The sequence below is a fragment of the Mus pahari genome, chromosome 2 (assembly GCF_900095145.1).
Source record: "Mus pahari chromosome 2, PAHARI_EIJ_v1.1, whole genome shotgun sequence".
Classification (NCBI taxonomy): domain Eukaryota; kingdom Metazoa; phylum Chordata; class Mammalia; order Rodentia; family Muridae; genus Mus; species Mus pahari.
In genome coordinates this window covers 3,381,458-3,398,177 of record NC_034591.1, presented here as the reverse complement: position 1 = coordinate 3,398,177, position 16,720 = coordinate 3,381,458, and the positions used below count along the sequence as shown (strand labels likewise).

The 16,720-nt window shown below is 35.1% G+C and overlaps 1 protein-coding gene across 1 annotated transcript in view; it reads left to right on the top strand.

The window, feature by feature from the left end:
* Znf804b (zinc finger protein 804B) overlaps nucleotides 1-16,720 on the top strand; it is a 523,885-nt gene that overhangs the window by 420,109 nt on the left and 87,056 nt on the right. The window contains exon 2 of the mRNA XM_021191328.2: nucleotides 1,312-1,455. Within this exon, the coding sequence (XP_021046987.1) occupies nucleotides 1,312-1,455 (144 nt within the window). The remainder of the gene's footprint in view (nucleotides 1-1,311; nucleotides 1,456-16,720) is intronic.

Sequence of the window (16,720 nt, the reverse complement as noted above, 5' to 3'; positions counted from 1 at the left end):
GAAGGAGGGAATGTGATCATGAGGACTGTGTGAGAATAATCATTGCATTGATTATTCATTAATTAGTCAAGACACTTTTCACTACTTCAAAGCCATCCTTCTGTGTCACTTATCCCCAGTGGCCCCATCCTCAGGACACTAAAGTTCTTTATTCAATTGATGCTTTTGTACCAAGCCAGAGTATGTTTTTATTTCTGGATATGTGTATCTAGTAAGTTTTCTTCTTTTCTCCCCTTAAGTTAGAGTGTAATCCAATTCTTCTAATCTCTGAGAGAAGGAATCCAGGCATTTGGTTTTACCTGTTTTATAAGGCTACTAATTCCATTATGCAACATAGTCATTAATTTTATCTCTTTGTATTTGGGTCTGAATCATGTTTTTAGGTGTTTACTAACAACTCCATAGATTCTTTCATTCAAATCTCTTTATCACCTCCACATCTGGTGTGTGACATCTGTCAACATTGTGATCATTTATTTATCCTTATTAGCATATGAGTGAATTTTAGAGCACTTTAAGTTAATAAATAAAGCAGGAGGCATTAATATGTTGTGATTACCCATTGATTTAGGTAACACATACTGAATATGCACCAGTTCTCAGCTATATCGTGTGTTGCTTAACAATGCAGGAAAACACATTTAAGAAAATAGTTTCTTTCGATTTTAGTGGAGCAGTAGTTTGGTGACAGTCATAGCAGGCTGTAAGGTGTGGTGATGGTAAAGCAGAAAGGAAGTATTACCACACAGTGTAATGACAATAAAGAGAACTAGCAAATCACTGGTGATCACTCACAAGAGCGCAAGGCATAGGTTGTTTAGGTCATGTCTTTTTGCAGCTTACTTATTTGGTGAGTGTGTGAGATTCTGTGGGTATATATATCCTAGACTACTACAAATGAAATATCGTAAAACCTATAAAAAGAATGGCTTAAAACACATGAACCAAGCATAATTGCTGGATCTAGCATGTGCTGAAGATTTAGAAGATGATGTCTTGAAATCTCAGACTATAGATGTATCAGGCCTTGGCAATAGAGAGAACAGAGGCATCCCTGATAGAATGTTTAGTGTCATTGATTGGTTGGGTGAATTGATTATTTCATGAGAAACAAAAAATGTAAGAAGTATACCAGGGAGAGAGAGATACTGCTACAAGTTTGGAGTTCCTTCCACAGAGACATGGATTTTATAAGATCTCAACCCTCAACATTTTATTATAGTCACAGCAAAATTACACACTACCTTGGTTAATATAAAATCTTCCTTCTCTCAGACAAAATTATAACGGACATTTTTGCCCTTTTTAAAGGATTTTGCAGAAAAGGAAAAGTCTACAGCAAAATCTCTGGAAGATGCAAAAGCGAACTTTTACTGTGAATTGTGTGACAAGCAGTATAACAAACACCAGGAGTTTGACAACCACATTAATTCTTACGACCACGCTCATAAGCAGGTAAGCCAACGTGAGAAAAGTCCTTTCACCTCTGAGATTTATGCCTGCAGAACAGAACTGCAATGGTTCGGCCTGGTTTATTATCATCTAAAACTCAGAGGTGAGATCATTTATGTTCGTTTTTTTGTGAAAGATTGTTTACTGTTCAAATGTTAGGGAAACTCATTTTTTTTTTCTTAGAAGCACCATAAAGTTGGAGGTGAGTGTAGATATTTCCTAAGAGTAGTGACATGTAATCCATATATATGTATGAATTCATGTAATTCACACACACACACACACACACACACACACAAGCACACACACATACACACACACATGCACAAGCACACTCACACACACACACACACACAAACCAGTAAAAGCAGTGTCACAACATTAAAAGTAACCAAAGTAGTTTACTGGAGTAGCTAAAAAATCCCTGACAACTACATAGGCAGAATCTACAACAGAATTGATATATTCCTCTGATATATTCCCTGCAAATATATTCCGAGGTGTGTTTGAAAAGACTGGCTCTGAGAACTCAATACAATAAAATTATTACCCAATATTGAGACATTTCAAACAAACATTTCAAAAAACCCAACATATAAGTCAATAGATAAAGACAAGTATACACTTTTCAGTTCACTTTCTTTGAAGGTCACCTATATTGTTCTCTACATGTCTATTGCTCATATCTCATCAGAGTTTTCCGTTGCTGGCTGAGATATTGAGGTGATGGTGACTTAGGGTAACTGATTGCCATATTCCTGTGACCAAGAAATATAATTCCTGTAGCCAAATGATTATTACTAACAGTTACGGTGTCAAATGGAGCCGACATGTAATCCCTGGGCAAATTTTGTATATTCTACCTGAAGCATTTATTCAAATCAAATAAGATTAAATGTGTTCTATCCCTTATGGGATGAATACTACTTATGTGGATTTGTAGAACACAACACTTATCATGAAATAACTTCTGTCCTAATGTGCCAGATATGTGTATTTGTTTGTACTTACCTGATATAGGCAAAGTCAGTGGGCAGAATGCTTAAGATTTGTAACGACCAGCCCTCATGTGTATAATAAGCACCTTGTAATTTATTGTTAACAATATTTAGTAAAATCTTCTTCAGTATTCTATCTTTATAGCTCTGAGATAGCTCACTGGATCTTGTAGTTAAAATTGAAAAAATCCAACGTAACACTCTGACCTATCCGTCCTTTGAATTTCTTGTTGCATTATTCCTGTTTCATTTATACCACCACACTGTCCTTGTACTATATTGTTATATTTGTTCAAAGCAAATTCCAAATTGTACACAATGTCATCTCAAAACACTGCAGCATGTGTCATGAGTTCTTAAAAATGTAACATTATAATTTTCAAAATAATGTCAAGTTATCTGGCTTCCCTAATTGCATCAAAATTTGTAAATTTGGGCAGTTGGAAAGCAGTGTCTCTACTGTTCTCATGCTATTATGTGATTAATTTTTTTAAATGGTTAATCTACAGGTCTTTTGCTACTCATTTAATGGCTACTCTTTACAATCTGTTTTCTTCATGTGAGTTTTGTGAATAATTTTTTCTAGTGTTATGCTTTCACATGTTTCTTAATCATCTGGCCTCTCATAAAACTATTTGTTCTAGTGAGCAATCTGGTCAAATTCAGATTTCTACTTTATTTTGAAGGGCAATGTCAGGGGGAATACTGAATGCTTCCGTGGAGACACAGATGACATTCTGTCACTTGTCTTTATAAAACATAAAATTTGTAATAAATGGGCTCAGGCACTGTCAGTTGAATGAGTGAGCTCTACAGCCAGGAATGGTCAGTAGCTCACATCAATTACTCCACTTAAAGTTAAATAGAGGCTCTGCAAAAGAGTATCTCAATGGAATGAAATGTGCTGCTTAGGACAAAACTTCTTGTAAATATATACACTCAGTGTGACTTTATTCAGGCTAAATAATAATGAAATATGCTCAGAATTCAGGAAAAGATAAGTGAAGACCTTATAAAATGGATATTTGATCTTGAGCTGAGTTTTACACAGGCGTGTGTGTATATATGCTTTGAAATTGAGGTGACATTGTTGACAGCAGACATAGTTACCATGAAGAAATAGAAGACAATTAGTTTCCCGGTGAGAAGTGTGCCAGCATGCAGCATCCATTTCAGCTCAGAATTATTATGCCTAATCAATTTCCTTTCTATCATTTTCTTCACACATATTCATATTGGGTTTCAAAATGTTAATAGAACAGCTTGTTCTCAATCTTTTCATCACATCTATACACCTACTTCCTTTTATTTTTAGGCTTATGTATAACTTTTCCCACCATTCACTTTCACCCAAACAATTGCAGAGTTTCTCATGTGTACTACTGTGGTAGATATGTAAAGGGATGGATTTGGTTCTCAGCTTCAGAGCCCAAGCAGTGTAATTGAGGAGGCAAGCCAAAGAACATCATTATCCACTAAACATTACAGAAATCATATGCTGTGAAAATCCAAAATTAAAAACAAAAAAGTGATTTATAAAGAAAAAAGAACAAATCATCTAATTTTTGAAAAGAATTTATAGAAGATAACCATGTAATCAAAACTAGTATACCCTGTACGGTAGGAAGTCTATATCAAGGCATGAGGACAGATATGAAGCTAGGCACAGAAAGTACAACCCATTTACATGCTACTAAAGGCATGGCCACTGTTTTGGGAATTTCTTTATCTTTGAAACAATTTCATTTGTGTAATTTTCAATGTCTTACACTTGTTTCTCAGTCTTGCACCCTCGGATTTTTCCATTTTTACGTGTTATTACTACAAGCTTCTGACTGAATTCTTTATTTCCAGAACTTTCCCTATTCAAATTCAGCATATTCACTCATGACCAAATTAGCCGACCACATTCACAGGATCCCTACGCCCCTAGGCACTCTCCAGTGACTGGTGACTTACATTTAAAAGAAGAGAGGCTTATTCAGACCCCCATTCAAACCATGTGCAACCTGGCTTTTGCAACTGCTTCCAAACTTATCTCCTGGAACTCCAGCATGCCCCTGCAGTTTTCTAAAAGACACCTTATGGTTTTCCACCTGCCCCTCTTGGCTCACACTCTTCCCACTGTCTAGGATGCTTTTCCACTTAATGGCTACGATTCATATTGCTGCATGTTTCATAGAGATTGGCAGCTTCTATCGGAACTTTAAAGGAGCTGAGACTTCATAGAAAGCTAACTAAACACAGAATTTTCCAGATTCAATTCAGAATTTTTGTTTCTGCTGCCCACTTTTATAAGCACCATAATAATTAAATCTTCAGTAGACCTGGGTAGTCTGCTGCCGGGATAGTGTGGAAATAATACTTTTTTACAAATTTATTTTGGCCCAAAATATTTTGAAAATTGGATAAGTTTTAGATGAAACCTAATTTTAAAATTCTTTTTTTTTTAATGAAAGGAAACTTTATGTTCTGAAAATGAAGCACTCATTAAAATAAAATATGCAAAAGCAATCTCTAAATTTCAAAGCTAAATTCAACCAGTTGGTTCTTGCTTCATTAAGAGCTATTCTCGACAGGCATAGTGATTTTGAGGATGGTAGGATCTGACTAAAAATAAATAGCTTTTGGACTTAGGAATAGGGGCGGCTGCCAACATTTTACTTCCATGTGGGTTCAGATGAAATTTCTTGCTTCTGCTTTTGAATTTCCAGTAATATGATCTTCCATTTTTGAGACAGAAATCCAAAGTTAGAATCCATTCATTACTCAGCAGTAGACCAAATTAGAACTAGAAATAAAACAAGCTTTGAATTCTCCCTTTATCTTTCATTCATTATTCTCCAGTTTATGATATATCTGTACCTTAACTACTTTCTGTATCAAATAGCAATACAGTGTACCTGATGATTTTATTGTAATGATATTATTCATGAACATACTTTTATTTATTTATTTATTTATTTATTTATCCATTTATTCATTCATTTATTTGTGTGTGAATGTGTTTGAGTGTGTGTGTGTGTGTGTGTGTGTGTGTGTGTGTGTGTCATGTTAATACTGGATTCCTGAAAAGGCCAGGAGATAGCATCAGATGCCCTGGGATTCGTGGCAAAAATGGCTTTGATCTAATATGTAGATGACATGAACTGAAATCAATCCTCTGTAAAAAACAGCAAGTGCTTTTAACTGCTGAGCCACATATTTAGTTACTTATAAGCACATTTTAATTCTCCAGAAGTAAGTAAGTATATATCTTTAAAAATAAAACAGAATTTCCTGTTGAACATTTAATAATGCCTTCTCTAAAATTTGAGCAAGAATTGAGCTATTTGGGTATTATTTATAGAGACAATTTAGTTCACCATCAATACATCTGAGGTTTTAAACTCTCTCCCATGAGGGAATATAATGAGGCTGTAGCTTTGACAATCTCTTTGTATTTATAACTCATGTTTTGAGGAAACAATTCAGTTGTTTCATCTACCAGCCCCAGACATACTCTAATTCCTTACAATTGCTGAGCATCATTCTAAAAGCAATTTCCATATGTATATAAATGGCAGTCCCTTGGGTAAAGCAACACTGTGATTATTAATACAGTGAATATGTCAATGGCAATCAATTCCTCATGAGACTATTTTTAGATCACACTCATGTTTTGAAGACTAACAGCTTCAAATGTTTTATATGGAAACAGTATCACACATCTTCACATTGAGAACTCATTTTTTTTGCCCTAGAGACACAATTGTTCTTCTAAATTAAAAGCAAATATTTACAATCTAGAATATCTCCTGTATTCAAAAAGGATCCTACTTTTAGACTCTACATGTGGAACTTAATCCACCAAATCTCCCTTGACTTTACACAGGATTTATTTTTCCTCAGAGGGACTTTTTTAGTGTTAGGTTTAGAATCAAACTTAAAATCATTCCTTTCTAAAATGTTGTTTTGGATTCTTTCCTTCTCTACTAACTCTAGGTAAAATATTAAAGCCGATCTATCATTATCTCTATGAGCCCAAAGGGGATGACTCACCTCTAAAATTGTATATTGTTTTCTTCCCAATTCTCTGTTGTTCTCTTCCTAAATTTATCTATGAATTCTACCCCAATGGATTTAGTGAGGAAAGAAAATTTCAAAGAATGGGTGGTTTATGTGGCCAGAGTACTAGTTACGATTCTTATTGTTTTGATGCAGTAATATCTGACACCCCCCAAAAAGTGATGAAGGTTTCTTTTGAGATGCAGTTTAAAAGTGGAGGCTATTCAACACAACAGGGAAGGTGTAGCAAAAAGTGAGGCAACAGGTATCACTGTGTTCAAAGTCAACAAGAGGGAGAATAAGAAATATGGCTGGGCTAAACAACCTTAAGGTCTGCCCTATTGATATACTTCTTCCAAAAGATTACACTTCTTAGAGATTTCACAGTCTTATAAATTGGTTTCTACCTTCTGTGATCAAGTGTTCAAACATGGGAGCAGGTGGGAAATATTCCATGCCCAAACCAAAAGTCAGACTGAAACAATTAAAAAAAAATTCTGTAGTGTAATCTTCTGTGTTTCACATTCTATAAGTCCCTATTTCATAGAACATAGTGTCACAATGTGTGAGAATGTGTGTGTGTTCTTGTAATTACCTAACTGTAATTGTACAATCTATTAGTGAAGAATTACAGCAAAAACTAATCTTAGATTTTTGCTCATATTCAATTTAATTTATTCTACATATTTATTTTATATTGGCTAAAAGAATTTTAATCTTGTGATAATTCATTTACAGAAAACATCTATTTAAAGTCTGCATTCTGATCATATATGTGCCATGTGATTTCTGTTTCCTCAATCTTCAGTACTTCCAGTTGACCTGGTGCTTTCTGCTTCTTGTTACTGAAGCAACAAATCTTATGACACCTTTTAACAGGACCTTTACTTTTCTTCATAATTCAAAGAGTGAATTATCATCTTTCTAATTCTTAACACCTTTGGTAATATCTGTGGTGATCAGAGTCAGCTTGAAGCCTCTTCAGATCCAGCTGTTCGCTGTCCATGATTTTAAGAGTTCATTGTTTTACCATTGGTAACTTGAAGTCAGCCACAAGAAATGATGAAAGCCCAGGCTTCTCCTCTTTTATTTTGGAATCCTAGAGAGCTAGGAGACTGGTACAAAATTACTTGCACTCTTAAACTTAAAAAATTAAAGGGCTGTGTCAGCAAAATCTTGTAGGCATATGCAATAGTGTCTGGGTTTGGTGTTTATATATGGGATGGGTCCCCGGGTGGGGCAGTCCCTGGATGGTTCTTTATCTGTCTCAGCTCCGAACCTTTTCTCTGTAACTCCTTCCATGAGTATTTGTTTCCCATTCTAAGAAGGAACAAGTATCCAGTCATTTGTCTTCCTTCTTCTTTAGTTTCATGTGTTTTGCAAATTGTATCTTGTGTAGTCTAAGTAACTGGGCTAATATCCACTTATCAGTGAGTGCATATCATGTGTGCTCTTTTGTGATTGGGTTACGTCACTCAGGATGATATCCTCCAGATATATCCATTTGCCTACAAATTTCATAAATTCATTGTTTTTAATTGCTGAGTAGTACTCCATTGTGTAAATGTACCACATTTTCTGTATCCATTCCTCTGTTGAGGGACATCTGGGTTCTTTCCAGCTTCTGGCTATTATAAATAGGTTACTATGAATATAGTAGAGCAGGTGTCCTTATTACAAGCTGGAACATCTTCTGGGTATATGCGCAGGAGAGGTATTGTTGGATCTTCCAGTAGTACTATGTCCAATTTTCTGAGGAACCGCCAGACTGATTTCCAGAGTGGTTGTACCAGGTTGCACTCCCACCAACAATGGACAGAAATCTGATATAGCTACCTCTTGTGAAGATATACCAGTGCCTGGCAAATACAGAAATGGATGCTCACAGTCATCTATTAGATGGAACACAGGGCCCCTAATGAAGAAGCTAGAGAAAGTCCCCAAAGAGCTAAAGGGGTCTGCAACCCTATAGGAGGATCAACAATATCAACTAACCAGTACCCCCAGAAATATGTATCTAGTTACATATGTGGCAGAGGATGGCCTAGTCAGCCATCAAGGGGAGGAGAGGCCCTTGGTCTTGTGAAGATCTCATGCCCCAGTACAGGGGAATGCCAGGGCCAGGAAGCAGGAGTGGGTGTACTTGGGAGCAGGGTGGGGGAGGGTATAGGGGACTTTCGTGCTAGCATTTGAAACATAAATGAAGAAAATATCTAATTAAAATAATTAAAGGGTTGTTTTTAATTTGCTGATACTCCTACCGTACCTCTGTCACTAGCCCTGAGAACAAAAGTTACTTGTCAGTTCTGGGCACTGTGCCTCTAGAACTGATGCGCATCACTCACAACCATGCCAGTAAGTCAGTAAGTATCTCTAGTGGAATTAATATTTTTATTAGTTCTTAGATACTTTTACAATGTTTTTGATCATATTTATTCCTCTTCCTCAACTCCTCCCAAATCCATCACCCTCTACCCAAACAATATAATTACATATTTTTTTTAGCCTGAAGGGTCTAATTTGTACTTCACATGCAAGCTTAGAAATGTAGGCATCTGTATTTAAAAATAATGTCGTTCACTTCGGAGTTATCAGTAGCCAATAGTTCCTCAACTAGAGTTGGGATTCGATCCCCACTTCCTCTTCATTCTGGCAGTTTTACTAACTTGATCTTGCATAGATCTTAAGCATACTGTTACAACCAATGTGAGTTCACATGTGAAGTACTCAAATGAAGCATACATATTTGAAGATTAAAAGTTACTATCTACAATTAAGAGAAATATGCAACATGTATATTTCTGTGTCTGACTTGTCTCATTATAGAATGTTTTTTTTCCATCTCCATTCATTTACCTATGAATTTCATAATTTGCTTTTATTAACAGCTGAAAATAATATGCTTTGTTAAATAACAACATGCAGTAGTTAACAGCCATCTGGGATCCTTTCTTTCAGGTTATTGTGAATATGGTAGCAATGACCATGAATAATTACCTCTATCATAAGATATAAAGTACTTTGATATATGCTGAAGATGGATAGAGTTAGATGACATGATAGACCTATTTCTAGCTTGTTTTTACAAAGACCCCTTTTTCTTTTGGGTGCTTATTTTATCTGAATGCATTTAAGTGTACCTCATGCATACATGACCATCAGAGGCCAGAAGAGGGCACCAAGTCACCTGGAAATGTAGTTACACATATGTGAATCACCATGTAGGTGTTGAGAACTGAAGTTTGCTCCTCCTTAGCAAGAGTAATTAGTGGTCTTAACCTCTGAGTCATCTCTCCCCATTTCTAACTTTCCTGCAGAATTGACTTACTGATCTTCATGGTTATTACACTTGTTCACAATTCTCCAGCTGTGAATAAGCATTCCAGTTCCCCTTCATCATCATTTCCTTACTTGAAGCCATCCTGAAACCCACACTCCTACAGCCACATTAACTTATTTTTATAAAGAGACCAAAATACAAATTGGAGAAAAAATTTAAACTTCAACAAGTGATATCCTGAATATGATAGAATGGACTTTTTAAACACGACCCTGATAGCATGGTTATTATGATCAATATTTATTAAATGGGGCCTAATGAGGCTAAAAAGTTTCTTTAACACCAAATTATACAACAATTCAAGTGAAGGAACAACCTCATGTTGGGAAAATGTCTTTATCTTTTATTCACATGATAGATGATTAGTATATATAACATATATAGAACTTAGAAAACTAAACACTAGAAAGCAACATAATTCAAAATAAAAAGAGTACTCAAAAGATGAAATGCAAATAGTAGAAAAAAGTTCAAAACTTGTTCAACGTCTTAAGATATTAGGTGAATGAAAATAAAAAGTGATTTGATATTTTAATAAGATAAAAAAAAAAAAAAAAAGATGAAATGCAAATAGTAGAAAAAAGTTCAAAACTTGTTCAACGTCTTAAGATATTAGGTGAATGAAAATAAAAAGTGATTTGATATTTTAATAAGTATAAAAAAAAAAAAAAAAAGATGAAATGCAAATAGTAGAAAAAAGTTCAAAACTTGTTCAACGTCTTAAGATATTAGGTGAATGAAAATAAAAAGTGATTTGATATTTTAATAAGTATATTAAATGAGTGGGTTGCTAAATAAATGAATTTCTATGGTTGCCAGTTCAAGCAGCTGCTTGTGGACGTTGTACATCGTGGTGCGGAGCCTAGTGCGCACCACGATGTACAACGTCCACAAGCAGGGTCCCTGATATTGTGGCCTCTTGTGAGGCTACGCCAGTGCCTGGTAAACACCGAAATGGATGATCACAGCCAGCTACTGGATGGAACACAGGGTCCCCAATGCAGGAACTAGAGAAAGTACCCAAGTACCTGAAGGGGGCTGCAACCCTGTAGGTGGAACAACAACAGGAACTAACTAGTACCCCCTGGGTTTGTGTTTCTAGCTGCATTTGTAGCAGAAGATGACCTAATCGGCCAACAGTGGGAATAGAGGCTCCTTGGTCTCCCAAACTCCATATGACCTAGCACAAGGCAAGGCCTGGGCCAAGTAGTGGGAGTGGGTGGGTAGGGGAACAGAGGTGGGGGGAGGGGTATGGGAATCTTTCGGGATAGCATTNNAAANNNAAAAAAAAAAAAAAAAAAAAAAAAAAAAAAAAAAAAAAAAAGAATCCTACACCAATTACCTAATTCTGATGCATAACGTTAATGAAACTCTTCTTAGGAAATAATTCCCCTGAAATAAACTTGTGATAAGTTGAAAAAAAAAAAAAAAAGAAAAAAAGAAAATATTTGACTAACATTATATGTGTCACCATAAAAACCTCATGAGGAATTGTTAGTATCCAAGGACGTTTAAGCAATCAGATGATCTTGTCATATTTGTGGTTAAAGGTGGGGGGGAAGTAAGACTAAATGTTATTTAAGAGTAGTTATGAAAGGATATGCAGTTAGATGTGCATTTTAGAGTCCTTGGAGTGCTAGGAAGGATAATGAGGGATGAGAACATGATTTCTTCCAAGACTGCCAGAGGCTTATGGACACAGCAGCAGGGGATTGATGTTTACACCAAGAGTAGTCAACTCAATACAAGTTTGTACAGATTTAAATCATAACCTAGCAAGCATGAAAAGTGCTTTTGATTAGAGTAGAAATTTGCACATGAGAATAGTATTTCAATATTTATTCTATACTTAGTTATTTAGCAAATATTTTAAAACATGAATTTACTTAGCCACCCTTCCCTGTGGCATATATTTTAAGAAAATAATCAGACTAATGTCCAAAGTTGATGTAAATAACTGTTTGAAAAAGAAAACCAGTACATGTAATATAAGCACGGTACAAAGAAAATGGCTATATTATGCTACATAGGACATAGACTAATAAGTGAGAAACTAAGTTTGTGTAAGATCTTTACTTTATGTGAAACTTGATGTGATTAATATTATATGATGCTTAGATATACATTTACATTAAAAAGTATAGAATTATATGACAATAACTAAATGCTAGCTCAATAAATTTTTAAGTAAATTTTTAAATATATAAGATATAATGGTAAGCTTTTACATAATATATGCAGTTTCTCAATATTTAATATTATATAATTGTGACATATATGTACATATATTGTATATATATACATATTACTGTGGTATATACATGCATATGTACATATATACATGCATATGAACATATACATATATACATATGCATATACATACCAAGCTTCCTACAGTACTAAAACTGCTTATAATTACATTTCTTGTGGAAATATTTTGAAAAATCTTTATATTCTTAAATGTCAAATATTATATGGCTGCCTCTTTCTAATTTATGTCTGTATTGTCCTTCACACATACACACCAACTTTCTTTGAATTGATATAAACCAGCTGATAAGACAGTTCTGTTTCTGTTTCCTGTAGAAACCTCCCGAGTTGAGTGCACTCTGCTGTCTTTTTTGTTTTAATATGGACAGCATGCCTTTCAAGACTTCTGCACAGCTGTAGTTGCAGGTCTTGTTTCAACATCATTTTGTGGATGTGATGATTCCTCTCTTTGATTGCATCCATTATTTTTTTACCCCATGGATTGGATACTTTATTTTATCCTTTTCTTTAATGGACCCCATCTCCTAGAATCTAAGGGGTAATACTTGCAGCAAGAAACTATGCCTGTCAGAAAGTACATATACTTATTGTATTAATATCTTCTTTTGTTTTTATCGAATTTTTTTAACTTTTGCATATTCTCAGAAATGTGAACCTTGATTTATTTTTCCAGTTGGTGGCAGCTTTCAGTACTAATATTTAGAATTCATTTACCATTAAAATTCTTACCTTTTCTTTGAGGGAAAATTGTAGATTTTTCATGATTTATTCTCAACAAAGATTTGAAAAGTCTAGAATAAGATAAAAAAGAAACTTCACAGATATCCCCGTCCTTGTTAGTTAATTATAGTGAGAGTGAAACACAGAAATTTAATATATTCAAAAATATAATATATTAAATGGTTCTACATATTAAAAACAAATGGAAAGATCTTGTGTTGGCAATGCCTTTTGGCAAAAACAATTTTAGCTAGGTGTTTCAGTAAATAATTTAATTAAAAGGCAATGATGTTACGCCAAGAATAATGAAAATAAGGTGACTCAACCTTATTTCTCAATAATATTAAAAATAATGACTATAAGGCAGTATGTCAGCAAGTCAGCAGGCCATAAGACAGAAATTTGGGGCATTATTAGGGTGACACTTGGCTGGGTGAAGAAACTTTCATTCATTACCTATTTGATTTATCAGTTAACTGTTTTCTTTATTTATATTCCAAATGCTGTCCCACACCTGGTCTTCCCTTGCAGAGTTCTTTCTCTCAAGCTCCCTCACTTTGCCCTCTGAGAGTGTACTCCCCCTGGGCAACCCCTCCACCACAGGGGAATCAAGTCTCTATAGGACTGGACACATCCTCTAGCAGTGAGTCCAGATAAGCCAGTCCTCTACTACATATGTGCCAAGAGCCTCTGACCAGTCTGTATATGCTCTTTGATTGTTGGCTCAGTCTCTGGGAGCTCCCAGAGGGTCTAAGTTAGTTGACACTCCTTTCCTTCCTATGGAATTGCAATCTCCTTCAGCTAGTTCAGTCCTTGCCCTAACTCTTCTATGAGGATCATGGATGTCAGTCCAATGCTTGACTATATCTGCACCTGTCTCAGCCTTTCAGATGATAGCCAAGTGAATCTCCTATCTGCAAGCAAAATATAGCATCTGTAATAGTTTCAGGCATTGGTGCCCTTAAGGTGGATCCAATGTTGAGCTGGTCACTAGTTGGCCAATCGTTCAGTCTCTGTTCCATTCTTGTCCCTGCATTCCTTTCAGACAGGAATAATTCTAGGTCAAAAATACTGTAGGAAGGTTAGTGTTCCCATCCCTCCACTGGAGGGTAGTATCTTCATGTTCCATATAACCACTGATGGTCACATTGGCTTAGGTCACCCCATATTGAATCCTGGATGTCTTCCCCATCCTAGGTGTCCGGGACTTTCTAGAGCACCCCCCCCCAGCAGCTGCATCTTTTCATCCATTCTTCTGATCCTCTGTACTTCTTTTCTATCTCCCCATAAACCTGATACTGCCCCCCCCTCTGATCCCCATCTGCTCTCCCACTCAGGTCCCTCGCTCCCTCTGCTTCCCATGGTTATTTTTGTTACCCCTTCTTAGTGTGACTGAAGCATCCTCACTGGGCCTTCCTTCTTGTTTAATTTCTTAGGGTCTGTGGGGGTACTTACAGGTATTCTGTACTTTTGGCTAATATCCATTTATCAGTGAGTCTATATTATGCATGACCTTTTGGGTCTGGGTTACCTCACTCAAGATGATATTTTCCAGTTCCATCCATTTGCCTCTGTGTTCATTATTTGAACTATAGCACAGGTTGACTTGGAACTTATTATGTAGACCAGTTATTCTCAAACTCATAACAACCCTCTTGCTTCAGTCTCACAAATGTTTTGATTATAAGAGTGTTAATTGATTTTTGCAGTTTCTGATCATTCAATCAGTGATTAACTCTGTTATGTGCCTGGACTTATATAGTGACCATTGGAAATATCTATTAAAATTCATGTCCTTCCAATTAAACAAAACAAAACAAAACAAAAACAAAAATAAAAACAAAAACAAAACAAAAAAAGGCACTGAAGGCCAAAGGCCTAAAGAAGCTAAACTATGCATATAGCCCTGATTCTAGGGAAAAGTATTTCAGGACACTGAATGTCAAATGAATATTACAAGATACTACTGTTCTTGGGTATGAATTATAATTTTTAAATTTGAGATTCCAGAAACAATATTCTACAATTCCTCTTCTGCTCCTCATTTTTAATATCTGTCTTTCTCAATAGCATGCTAAGAGGTTCTTTATTGTTTTGTTTTGTTTTTACATTTTACCATCCTAATATTTAGCTGGATATTCCCTTCCGTATATATGTGTTTATCTTAGAGGGATTATAGCTTGTCTACGCTTTGCACAGCAGATCCCTACCTCAACTATTGTGCAGTACTTGATTATTCAGTGTTAGTTATAATTTGAAGGAGCAGTGATTGGTCTGACTGTTGTGTTGTTTATTGGTGAAATTTAAGTTGTACTATGCTTTGATGTGATATGATAGATAATCATTCGTAGCATTATGTGGGCAAATTTCAAGTGACATTATCTCTGAATAGTTTTGGAAACGACAGAAATAGTTGCTTGTAGAGTTGTCAGTAAACAGAAATTCATTTTAAATCCTTTTATTAATTTTTGACATAATTTAATATTATTTTAGCTGATTTTATAACTCATTTAAAGGATAAATAACTTAGTGGGCAAAAGCACTTGCCACACTGGACTGATGACTTCAGTTCAATCTCTGGAAGCCACAAAGGAAAGAAAGAATTGACTCCTACCTTCCTCTAATTTCTACACAAATGCATGGATACACACAAATTCACACACAGGCATATGCACATATGCACTCAAAAATATTAATTAATAAAATTATACTTGTCCTTAGGATATAACATATATCCACAAGACTAGATCTTGCCTGATTCAGGGCCTCCACAGGAAAACACCACCCCTTTTTTCAGAGTAGACCAGATGATCTACAAGTCCAACAGCTTTTAGGTAGATTTTAGTCAATTCTCCCATTTTCATTTCAGTTTTCACTATTTTAGATGTAAATTCTTAAAAAGGGTATTGCAAGAGCAACATCACTTTTCAACACAGTTGACTGATATTATTTCTCTGCTATATTTATAAGTCTCTCCAAATCCCCTCCTACTCCCTTTCTCTTTACATTTTGACTTTCCTCTATTTGAACCTATTGAACCTATTTGAACAAATACTCTTTTTTGTTTCTAAGTACATATAGCAAACACTAACTTCCCCAGAGTATAACAGTAATGATTAAATAAAAATTGCATTAAATCGTCTTAGGCAATCTCTGGAATAATTTTTCAGTAAAGCTGAGAGGGCATATTTCAGATGCTACAATTTCCACTAAATGCTTGAGGGCCATTACCAAAGAACATTGTGTGAAGAATTCTTTCATTAAATGGGAAACTAAATTGAGGGCCTTATTACCTCTGAAGTGGTGTATAAATAAATTTTGAATAAGTTGAGACTTTTCTTATTTACTTTAATCACAAACCTAATAAACAGCAAAAACAAATGATTTTCTTTTCTTTTGATCCCTTGTAGTATAATCTCTGCTTGGTATTTTCTTATTATCATCTGAAGACAAATTATGGACTTTACTTTAATTATGTCAGTAGAAACAAAATACCATGTAAAACTACTTGGACACATTTGATTATTTACCATATGTATGTTTTTTTTTCCTTCTGTGGATTCATGACCATCATTTGAGCAGCATACTTTATAGTTTTGCTAAATTCTAGTTTCTTGAGAAAATATTATTACCTGACAATTTTAAGCTAAATGAAGAACAAATACTATTTAGTCACATTAAAATGCACTGTTTATTATTTTCTCTTGGTATCCCATTGCTCCAATTTAATGATGGCCTTATCCTCTTTATGATTCTCTCTTTCTGTGGCTCCATTAAGTGTGTACTATGAATGAGAGTCTGTCTATAAAATTGATGGTTGTTTAGATAATAAAATTATCTCCAGTGGAGTAAAAGAGCAAAAATATTACAAGTATGAATGAACCTTGAGCTT